The sequence below is a fragment of the Salarias fasciatus genome, chromosome 14 (assembly GCF_902148845.1).
Source record: "Salarias fasciatus chromosome 14, fSalaFa1.1, whole genome shotgun sequence".
NCBI classification, from domain to species: domain Eukaryota; kingdom Metazoa; phylum Chordata; class Actinopteri; order Blenniiformes; family Blenniidae; genus Salarias; species Salarias fasciatus.
Window position 1 is genome coordinate 2,191,641 of NC_043758.1, and position 10,938 is coordinate 2,202,578.

General features: G+C 54.5%; 2 protein-coding genes and 1 long non-coding RNA gene across 6 annotated transcripts in view; 1 reads left to right on the forward strand and 2 right to left on the reverse strand.

Annotated features, from left to right (window-relative positions):
- On the forward strand, positions 1-2,247 carry LOC115400112 (WD repeat-containing protein 74-like). The gene is made up of 2 exons (XM_030107770.1): positions 1-741; positions 1,133-2,247. Exons 1-2 carry the CDS (start codon positions 133-135, stop codon positions 1,649-1,651), a joined length of 1,128 nt encoding a protein of 375 aa, XP_029963630.1. The 5' UTR covers positions 1-132; the 3' UTR covers positions 1,652-2,247.
- On the reverse strand, positions 1,867-9,549 carry LOC115400104 (arf-GAP with coiled-coil, ANK repeat and PH domain-containing protein 3-like). Of its 4 annotated transcripts, none has more exons than XR_003932765.1 (22): positions 8,976-9,549; positions 8,842-8,899; positions 8,150-8,269; positions 7,950-8,003; positions 7,741-7,799; positions 7,472-7,655; positions 7,355-7,399; positions 6,862-6,957; positions 6,541-6,615; positions 6,346-6,449; positions 6,211-6,262; positions 4,851-4,951; positions 4,648-4,759; positions 4,359-4,564; positions 4,142-4,211; positions 3,944-4,038; positions 3,650-3,866; positions 3,465-3,574; positions 3,282-3,392; positions 3,109-3,155; positions 2,865-3,035; positions 2,697-2,786 (listed from the first exon to the last, which is right to left on the reverse strand). XR_003932765.1 is itself a non-coding variant. In XM_030107762.1 (21 exons), the coding sequence occupies exons 1-21, from the start codon at positions 9,017-9,019 to the stop codon at positions 2,620-2,622; spliced, it is 2,115 nt and encodes a 704-aa protein (XP_029963622.1). In that variant the 5' UTR covers positions 9,020-9,549; the 3' UTR covers positions 1,867-2,619. The 4 variants fall into 4 exon arrangements, 2 of the variants coding, with proteins under 2 accessions (XP_029963622.1, XP_029963621.1); XR_003932766.1 differs by having other exon boundaries at positions 2,728-2,786; positions 2,865-2,923; XM_030107762.1 differs by lacking the exon at positions 3,109-3,155 and having other exon boundaries at positions 1,867-2,786; positions 2,865-2,923; positions 6,862-6,933.
- A 1,043-nt stretch (positions 9,550-10,592) lies between these two features.
- The window catches only part of LOC115400128 (uncharacterized), a 713-nt gene continuing 367 nt past the window's right edge, over positions 10,593-10,938 (reverse strand). Inside the window, exons 2-3 of the long non-coding RNA XR_003932767.1 lie at positions 10,921-10,938; positions 10,593-10,845 (exon numbers count right to left, since the gene is read on the reverse strand). The exon at positions 10,921-10,938 is cut by the window's right edge and continues 125 nt beyond it. This is a non-coding gene — a long non-coding RNA (uncharacterized LOC115400128). The remainder of the gene's footprint in view (positions 10,846-10,920) is intronic.

Below are 10,938 nucleotides of genomic sequence, written 5' to 3' on the forward strand. Positions count from 1 at the left end.
CGCTGAGATTCACGCGTGTTTCCGAGCCCCGGACCTGGAGCGAGCCTGAGGGAACCAGAGACACCTGGACCCGGAACGACCCGGACCCAGAGAGACCCGGGAAGACCCGGAGCGACCCGGAGCGCCCGGGAGATGGAGGAGCGCGCCCGCCTGTGCTCCGTGTGGCTGGGCTCGGAGACCGGGATCCTGAAGGGGGTCAGCGTGGCCCGGAAGCAGGCCTTCAACTTCTGCAACAGCAGCCACCTGAGCCGGGACCAGGAGGTGCGGGTCCTGGCCTGGGCCGACCCGGACGAGAGCGAGCTGCTGCTGGGCTCGGTGGACGGCTCCGTCAAGACCTTCAGCCTGGAGAAGGGGGTCTTCACGGACACGCGCCGCTGCGGGGACGCGCAGGACGGCTGCTTCACCGGGCTGGGCGCGCTCCCGGGGGGCGCGCTGCTCACCTGCGTGGAGCGCGGCGTCGTGCGCGTGTGGCGCGAGGACAAGTCCGAGCCCGTGACCGAGCTGAACGCGGGCGCGAACGTGTGCAGGATGCGGCAGAGCCCCGTGAACGCGCAGCGCGTGGCCACCGGGGGTAAGGAGAACGGGCTGAAGCTGTGGGACCTGGAGCGGCCCGGGGGGCCCGTCTTCACCGCCAAGAACCTGCGGGACGACTGGCTGGACCTGCGGAGGCCCCACTGGGTCCGGGACATGGCCTTCATCCCCGACTCCGACAAGGTGGTCACCTGCACCGGACACCACCAGGTGAGCCGGGGTCGGGTCCAGGTCCTCGTGATCTGAATTCAGGTCCAGGTCTAGGTTTAGGTCCTAGTAATCCAGGTCCAGGTCTAGGTTTAGGTCCTAGTAATCCAGGTCCAGGTTTAGGTTCAGATCCAAGTGACACAGGATCAAGTCCAGGTGCAGGTTCTAGTGATCCAGGTCTAGGTTCAGGTCCAGGTCCCAGTGATCCAGGTCCAGGTCCCCTTCAGCCGTTCAGTTCAGTTAAAATCCTCTTTTCTCTCTGGTCGTTGATGAATCATCGTTAAAGTCATAAATACCCACAATGCACCTGGAGTCGCCCTCAGTGAAACAGGAGCAGGAATCAGACCGGGTGTCGTGCCGCCGTGTTGCTGACGAGTTGCTCTGGCTGTTGCAGGTCCACGTGTTCGACCCGTCCACCCCTCAGCGCCGGCCCGTGCTGGAGGCGGAGTTCGGCGAGTATCCGCTGACGGCGCTGGCCCTGCCGGCCGCCGGCGGCGCCGTGGTGGTGGGCAACACGCACGGGCAGGTGGCCGTGCTGGACCTGCGGAAGGGGCTGGTGCGCGGCGCCCTGAAGGGGCTGGCGGGCGGCGTGCGGGCGCTGCAGTGCCACGCCTCCGCCCCCCTGGTGGCGTCCTGCGGCCTGGACCGCTTCCTGCGCGTCCACAGCCTGGACGACCGGACGCTGCAGCACAAGGTCTACCTCAAGTCCCGCCTCAACTGCCTGCTGCTGTCCCGGCGCCCCCTGGAGGAGGCGGGGGCGGGGCCGGGGGCGGGGCCGGGCGAGGTGAAGGAGGAGCAGGACGAGGACGACGAGGTGTGGGCGGCCATGGAGCAGGTGGAGGAGGAGGCGGGAAAGAGAAAAGCAGAAGAACCGGAGACACAGAAGAAGACGAAGAAGAAGAAGAAGAAGTGAGGAGCCTGTGGGGCGTTCAGGTGCCAGCAAAGTGTGGGACATTTTTAAACTTTTTTCCTGAGATGCACCTGAACGCCTCACACACACACATCTGCCGCATCGAGAAAACAAACTGGGACTTGAACGCAACACAACCATTCATACAAACTGGTGTGTGAGTGTGTGTGAGAGAGACGTCGCTCTGGTCATGGAGAATAAAACATTCTTCAGTGAGTTCAGTGGTTTTATTGCACGGCTGTAACTGAATGAAATGTTACAACAGCAGAGAGAGACAGCAGCTGTGGAACTCTTCAATCTGGTCCTAAATGCAGACTTCAGTCTGGGTTCTACTTAGAACCTCTTTAGAGTTAGTTCAGTTTTTCTATCGTGTTCAGTTCTAACATGTTTGAAACTGTTAATGAGGTGAAACACCTCTTCATATCCCAGAAGAGCTCTGAGCAGGTTCTAGATAATGTTCTACAAGACGTTTTCTCCTCCTCACATCTGTAAACTGTTCTCACATCTGGAGAACATCTCAGTGGAACAATGTAACATTTAGTGGTAGAAATTCTATTTTACGAGCCGCCGAACACCTAAAATAAAGAAAATAAACTTTTTATGGACTTGTAACATTTTTGTCTAAAGTTAGCCTGAAGCTAAATCTGATTAAATGTGACCTTTGACCTGATGAGGTTTTCTGCATTAGTTCGTGATGGGAGGAGCTCCTCCGGAGGTTCACCGGTTCAAGATCGACACGCTGCCGCTGGAACTGATGTTTAGAAAAACATTCCAGGAAACATATTGAGCAGAAACTGTTCCAAAAATCTGAACTCGGAGGTTCACTTTCTGACTCTGTTTTGTCGTCATGGCAACCAGAGCCGGCTGCTGATTGGCTGACGGTGGAATAAATCACAGTGGTCAGCATCTGTAACAGGGTTAGTAACAGCTGACGTTTCCCACAGTGCTCTGGGCCCTGAACGCACCACAGCTCATTCCTGGGTGAGTCCACCGTTACCACGGTAACCTGCAGCCTCCTCCCCCTCCTTCTCTGGCCCCTCCCCCGCCCGGCTGAATTGCCTCCGGCTCAGTCTGTCGGGGTCGTGGGATGCCATGTCGCTGAAGTCTCGGATGATGTCCTGGAACGTCTCGTCGTCTCCTGAGGAGACAGGACGGGGGACAGGTCAGCGCGGGGCGTTCAGGGTCTCCCGACACGGCGGCGTGGAGTCCCACTGACCGGCAGCTCCGAACACCTCCGAGTCCCTCATCTCCTCGTTCATCCGAGCCATCCGCAGCCTGGGGGGGGGACGGGGGGACGGGGGGGACAAGTCAGACCGAGCTCAGAGACACCAAGTCCTCTGTCCACACAGCGTCCCGCCTCGTCTGTCCTCGGTCCTGTCTCTCCAGACTGGCATTTACAAACCATTTGTCCACAAATTGAAACAACTGGTGTCGACAGATTCTCAAAATTCCGAGGGTACCTGAATGCATCGCGAGTCAAGTCAGCCTCGTCTAAACCGAGAATTTCCTGGAAGTAAAACTACGAGTGAGTAAAACAAGAAGGAAGCTGCTCGACAGCTGACCTTCCAACCACTGACTTTGCTTCATGTTTAAGATCAAACTCCCACTGACACACACACACACACACACTCACAGCGTGACGATGTCAGCGTGGGCCGTCTCCATGGCGATGGCCAGAGGGTCCTGGCCCCTCTCATCCGCAGCGTACTGATTGGCTCCTCTCTTCAGCAGCAGACACACCTGCCTGAGACGGCCAATCAGAGTGCATGGCGTCAGCCGTGTGTGTGTGTGCGTGTGAGCGTGCGTGCGTGTGTACCCGGTGTGTCCGGCAGTGGCCGCAGTGTGCAGCGCCCCGCGGCCCCGCAGGTCCCGGTGGTTGACGCTGGCGCCGTTGAGCAGCAGGAACTCGCACGCCGCCAGCGAGCCCTGGCGTTAGTGACGACACGTTAGCAAGGCGGCCACACCCCGTCGCCGTGACAACATCGGCCGAGTCCCGCTCACCCCGACGGCCGCGCCAATCAGCGCCGTGCGGCCCTCCTCCTCGCCGACGCTGCCGTTCACCTCGGCGCCCCCTGCCAGCGCGGTCGCCATGGCGACCAGGTCGCCTGCCTCAGCGGCCCGGTACAGCCGCAGCGACGCCTCGTCCCTCCGGAGGCCCGACGGCCGCACAAACCGCTTCTCCACATACTTCTGTCTTATCCACGCCTCCTTCTGCGCCCTGGCCGACACACACACCGATCAGACACTCGGCGGCCGGCGGACGCCTCGGGGGCGGGGCGGGGGGCGGGGCCTCACCGCGGGCTGCCGGCTCCGGGTTTGACTCCGCCCTCCTCCGAGCAGCGCGCCTCGTAGATCTGGTTCATGACGTCGTTCCCCAAAACACACAGCAGCTGCAAAGAACACAGGTTCGATTCCTCCAACACACATCCAGGCTGGGTGTGTGTGTGTGTGTGTGTGTGTGTGTGTGTGTGTGTGTGTGTGTGTGTGTGTTACCTTGAGCTGTTCAGCCTCCCATGAGTCCAGAGTGAGAGATCGCACTTTGGACAAATGAACACCGAGACTCCTACACACACACACACACACACAAACATTACATGTTGTGTTGCGTAGTTACACAGTAGTGTGGTTGTGTAGTATGTGTAGTGTGATTCTGTAGTTGTGTTGTTGTGTAGTTTGTGTGGTGTGGTTGTGTGGTTGTGTAGTTGTGTACCTGTGTATCCCGGAGCACTCGATGCACATGGTCACTCCCAGGTTGACGGAGGCCCAGCGAGGCTCCGCCTCCTGGCAGTCGCAGCACCTCTGGTTCCCGGACCCTCTCAGGGCCACGGCCAGCACGGCCGAGGCCCGGGAGGCGGGGCCGGGGCTGGGGGCGGGCCCAGCGTCCCCCCCACACTGGGGAGGGGGGGGCTCTGCGGGCTGCACACAGGAACAGGTTTGTTAGTCTGGTTCCGTCGGTTCTGGGTGCGGAGCCGGGGGGAAACTGTGATTGGTGGACGTGCCTGTGTGGGCGGAGCCTCCGCCTGCTTCCTGTAGGCCAGGTCGATGCTGCCCTGCAGAGCGCCGAGCCAGGAGACCTTCAGCTGCTCCGAGTCCGCCTGCAGAGCACAGCATCTACAGAGACAGGCCGGAGGTCAGGGGTCACAGGTCAGAGGTCAGGGTCTGTCCTCTCTGGGAGTCAGGAGAACCGACACGTCCGACTCACTTCTGCACGGAGAGCAGCTCGAAGCAAAACCGCCGGTCCATGTTTTCCATGGATTTCACAGCACAGAGCCGGAGATCCTCAAACAGAACCACAGCGTCCTCCTGCAGGGACACGGGAGAGACACCTGAGAGACACCTGAGAGACACCTAACAGACACCTGAGAGACACCTGAGAGTCAGCTGAGAGACACCTGAGAGACACCTAACAGACACCTGAGAGACACCTGAGAGTCACCTGAGAGACACCTGAGGGACACCTGAGAGTCAGCTGAGAGACACCTGAGAGACACCTAACAGACAGCTGAGAGACACCTGAGAGACACCTGAGAGACACCTGAGAGACAGCTGAGAGACACCTGAGAGACACCTGAGAGACACCTGAGGGACACCTGAGGGACACCTGAGGGACACCTGAGGGACACCTGAGAGACAGCTGAGAGACACCTGAGGGATACCTGAGAGACACCTGAGAGACACCCGAGAGACAGCTGAGAGACACCTGAGGGATACCTGAGAGACACCTGTGAGACACCTGAGAGACACCTGAGAGACACCTGAGAGACACCTGAGGGATACCTGAGGGATACCTGAGAGACACCTGTGAGACACCTGAGAGACAGCTGAGAGACAGCTGAGAGACACCTGAGAGACACATGAGAGACACCTGAGGGATACCTGAGGGATACCTGAGAGACACCTGAGAGACAGCTGAGAGACACCTGAGAGACACCTAACAGACAGCTGAGAGACACCTGAGAGACACCTGAGAGACACATGAGAGACACCTGAGGGACACCTGAGAGTCAGCTGAGAGACACCTGAGAGACACCTGAGAGACACCTGAGAGACACCCGAGAGACAGCTGAGAGACACCCGAGAGACAGCTGAGAGACACCTGAGAGACACCTGAGAGACACCCGAGAGACAGCTGAGAGACACCTGAGGGATACCTGAGAGACACCTGTGAGACACCTGAGAGACACCTAAGAGACACCTGAGAGTCAGCTGAGAGTCAGCTGAGAGACACCTGAGAGACACCTGAGGGACACCTGAGAGACACCCGAGAGACAGCTGAGAGACACCTGAGGGATACCTGAGAGACACCTGAGAGACACCTGAGAGACACCTGAGGGACACCTGAGAGTCAGCTGAGAGACACCTGAGAGACACCTAACAGACAGCTGAGAGACACCTGAGGGACACCTGAGGGACACCTGAGGGACAGCTTCAGTGTCGCTCGCATCGCCGCTGTGGTGCAGAGACCTGATTTCACCACAAGGTGTCGCCACTGCTCCATCCAGCTCTTCACTTCACATCTTTCAGTTTTAGACAACTCAACTGCTTCAGCGTCTCTCGCTCACCTTGTGTGACTTCCTGTACGTGAGCTGGTTGTCTCGGAGCGTGAACCAGCACCTGGAAAAAGGAGTTCGGGGTTAAAAACAGCTCACGGGGTCAAAGGTCATCTGCAGTCCGTAGGGATCAGGTGGTTTCCGCACCGTTTCCAGGTTTTAGGTTTCCTCCTGGAGCGTTTGAACAGGTAACCCTGGATGATGTCGTCACTGCCGGGAGCCGGGCTGACCAGCGGCTCGCCAGACGCATCCTGAACACACACACACACACACAATCATCATCATCACACACACACACACACACACACACACACACACACACACACACAGACGGTTACTTACTCTCTGCTGAACAAGCAGGTGTGTGTTCTCCAGTTCCTTCCTCTGGGCTGCACACTCTGCAGACAGCTGTGATAACTGAAGGGCGCGCACACACACACACGCACAGTCAGCACACACCGGAAATTACATGTGTGAAGTAAGTAAGTAAGTAAGTAAGTAAGTAAAGTTTATTTATATAGCACCTTTCACAGACAAAAAGTCACAAAGTGCTTCACAGCATACATAAATAAGACAATTAAATACACATACATAAATAAGCAACACTAAAAAATGTGAAGGTTTGTGAAATGTGTGTGAAGGTTAGAGGTCAGGGGTCAAGACCTGAGCTGCCATGGTCTTCATGGTGGGCTCCAGGTCTCTGAGAAGGTCGAAGCCTTGGTGAAAGAAGGTGAACTGAGCGTGGACGAAGGAGAAGATCTGAGGGGAGGCACGCACGCACGCACACACACACACACACACACACACACACGCACGCACACACACACACACACACACACACACGCACGCGCACACACACACACAGTATTATACTGCAGCTTCTTACGAGCATTCACATCACACTGATTCACTGAAGCTAAAGCGGAGGCTACCGTGGAAGCTAATGCCAAAACTACCACCAAAGTGAGAGTTGAAGCAAATGCTAAAGCTAACACTGAAGCTAGAGCTAATGCTGAAACTACAGTCACTGCTGAAGCTAAAGCTAATGCTAATGTGAAAGCTAAGGCTGAAGCTAAAGCTACCACCAAAGTTAAAGCTAACGCTGAAGCTAATGCTAGCGCTAAGCCTGAGGCTACAGCGTGGTGTTGAGACTCACAGAGTTCAGGATGTCGATCCTCTGCTGAGTCTTGAAGGTGTTGAGCTGAAACAGAGAGACAGCGGTGAGTGGGCCTCCCCCTGGTTCTGACCTCTGACCCCTGTGGGCTGGCTCTACCTGCAGACAGTAATCCAGGGCAAAGTGCTGGTAGCATTTCCGCGTGGCGAGCAGCAGGTGACTCGCCCGCTCGCCGTCTGCCGCTCTGTGTCGGGACACCTGGGCGTTCTTCGCCGCCGCCGTCTCCAGGTCCTCCCCGATCCGCAGGAACTCCCGCCGAGTCTCCGCCAGCTGGGGGAGGAACCTCCGGGACACACACACACACAAACACACCGTCGTCACGGTCGTCAATGTGAGCGGCAAACAGCCAATCAGAGAGCAGGACTCACTGCGTGCAGAGGTTGGAGAGCTGCTGGCTGATGGCTCTCTGTGTCTGATCGAACAACATCTGAGGACACACACACACACACACACACACACACACACACACACACACAGCTTTGTGGGTTTTTGGAGCACGGCAGTGGACCTGACACGGAGCCCTGAGGCACTCCGGCGGTTGGGGACGGACCATGTGGTCACGCTGTGACGGACTCACCGTGTGGAAGCTGAGCATCTCCTGCAGACCCTGATGGAACTGCTGCAGACAGGTCTGAGAGAGGAAACCGGGTCAGAGGTCAAGGACACTCAACACACACTGAACACTACTACTACACACCACACCGTACACACCACACCGTAGGACACAGAACGCTGCAGTCCTGCTCATCACTATGGAGACGCAGCACTCCACTGTACCGTGATGATGCTCTCCGCCCTGTGATTGGTGGAAAGTTCTGCCAGGCCGCTGAGGAACAGCTGATTGGCTGCATTGTAGACGTGTCCCGCCTCCACCATCTTCCCACACAGCTTCATCACCTGGTTGGTTGGAGACAGAGCGCATGGACCAATGAGCAGCGAGCATTCCTCCACAGTCACAACACTACAGCACGAGAACTACAGTCAAAGTAAAACAGAACTAGAACCACAGTCACAGCAGTACAGAACCGGAAATGCAGCCATAATACTACAGCACGAGAACTACAGTCATGGCGCAACACAACTAGAATAACAGTCATAATACTACAGAAATAGAACCACAGTCAAAATACAACAGAAGTGGGACTACAGTCATATTGGTACAGTCACATCACTATAGTACAAGTATAGGTACATATAGTATAAGTACATATACATATAGTGTAAGTACAGTCATAATACAACAGAACGAGAACTGCAGTCAGAACGTCACAGTTTCAGAACAGGGGTCACCATGTCAGCAGCACAATCAGTGTTGTGTTGTGTTGTAGTTTACAGTGTGACTGGTGTTACAGGTGTTACTGGTGTTACTGGTGTTACAGGTGTTAGAGGTGTTACAGGTGTTACTGGTGTTACAGGTGTTACTGGTGTCACAGGTGTGACTGGTGTTAATGGCTCCAGCGGTCTGGTACCTTCTCCAGCGTCCTCTCCAGCTCAGAAACCTCACTCTCCATCTGATCCAGCTTGATTCTGAACAAACACAGAAAGCCGTCAGAACCTCTGCGCTCGCGCACTGAGGTGTACCTTCTGCGGCGCGCGCGCTCACCTGAACTCAGGCGAGTCCATGACGCACTCCTCGAAGTCCAGCATGGTGACGTCACGGCGCCTCCGCTTTCCCACTGGGTTCAATAAAGTTCATACGAAACTCATTCCGGCGTCCGCGAGCTCAGAACAGAACCGTTAGCTTCTGTGTAGCATCCCTTTAAACCGAACCGTTAGCTTCTGTGTAGCATCCCTTTAAACCGAACCGTTAGCTTCTGTGTAGCATCCCGTTAAACCGAACCGTTAGCTTCTGTGTAGCATCCCGTTAAAACGAACCGTTAGCTTCTGAGAAGCATCCAGTAGAATTAATCGTTGAACCTGTTCGCTCCGCTGCTGTCATCCTCCGTTAGCCTGCCGTTAGCACGAGGCTTCTTTCTTATGTCTGTTTGTTTGTTTACCGGGCTCAAACTTTCCCCACAGCCAGCTCGGCCGTGTCACGGAGGGCAGAGGCAGCGGAGGCCGTGCCCGGACCGCCGTCTGTCGGCCATGCTCGGAAAAAAACCGCAGTTAATCGTTGTTTGTGCGGTTTTTGTCGGTGACAGCTGTCTGCCGCCTGCTGTTGTTGTACCTGTTGCTAACCGACCGCTCGGGAGACATCCGGCTCGTCTGAGCCAGTCAGCGGGGAGACAGCGACACCCAGCGGCGTCACTAGGAACCGCAGCCTGACCCGCAGTGGGTGGTACTGATCTCACTGTGGCAGGTTCGAGTCAAACAAACACAACAAGAGCCAACAAAAGTCATTCAATTGTTTTTGCTTTATTAAAATTCAGGCATAAAGAAGCAAATTCAGCAGGTTTCCATGGTAACATGAATTTTATGCTATTAATCTCACATGTCTCAATTTGTTTATCTGCAGTCTCAGTCTATCTGTTTATCTTATTCACACACGCAGATAAAAAAAAAAGATGTTTAACAATACACACAATGTTGCATAAAAACTTTATTCGTCAGATTATTTTCCTAAGTCGAGAATGTAAATACAATCTAATGACTCCAGAACCGTGGTAGATGTTTCTCTGACCTCTCCATTTCATCGTGACCTCTCGATCTTCACTCACATTAAATAAAGGAAAATGTTTGATCTCGTCACTGTTTCTGTCTCACGCGCCAAGGCGGCGTGGCGTCCGGCCAGGGCGTCACCATGGAAACCTGCCACCAGGGTCAGGGGGGTCACCGAAGGGGTCGGTGCAATGGTGCATTCAGGTGAAGTCTGTTAAAGCTGCCAATTTTTACAGTCAACATTTAAAATTGTGGAAATTAACGTGAAGGAAACATTTTGATGTCAAACAAAAAATCTTATTTGAAAATCCAAAGTGGAGTTTGAAGAAATGAAACTACGCAGCTGAATTAGTTCCTTGAGTGAATATGTGAAATATAAAAGTTTCCATGTTATTATATATTGTTTTTGTTGTAGTCTGAAAAGTTTAGAGAACAGAAAAATGCATTTCAACACTTTCAGAAGAAAGTAGAAGCTCGATGTGGATTTTTTTTAGAAGAAAATGTCAAAATCGTTGAAACAAAAAATTGCAAGAAAAAAATCAGTCTAATGGAATCATCAAAAATAACCAAAACAAACTGAAAATGTTTCACAAACAAATTGAAAAAGAAACAGTGGAAAAAGTTAAGTTACTGAAGAACAAGAAAACACGGTTCCACTTTTTGACAGCTCAGAGAAAGACCTTAAAAAGAGTACAAGGAGTGAACAGTCGCGTCGTCACAGTGCTGAAAGGTTTTGTTGCTGTGAAACAAAAGAACCCGTCTCTGGTCCTCTTCGTCGGGCTTATGGGATGTACAGAGCAGCACCTGAATGTACCATCTCGAGAGGGCGGGGCTTGAAGCTGGTGGGCGTGGCTACGTGTTTGCCTGTCCTGCGTCTGGGAGAAAACCAACAAACCAAAGTTCATTTCATGAGATTTAGCTTTTACCAACGCTCAGTGAAGGCACCACACCTATCCAGGGGGTGGAGC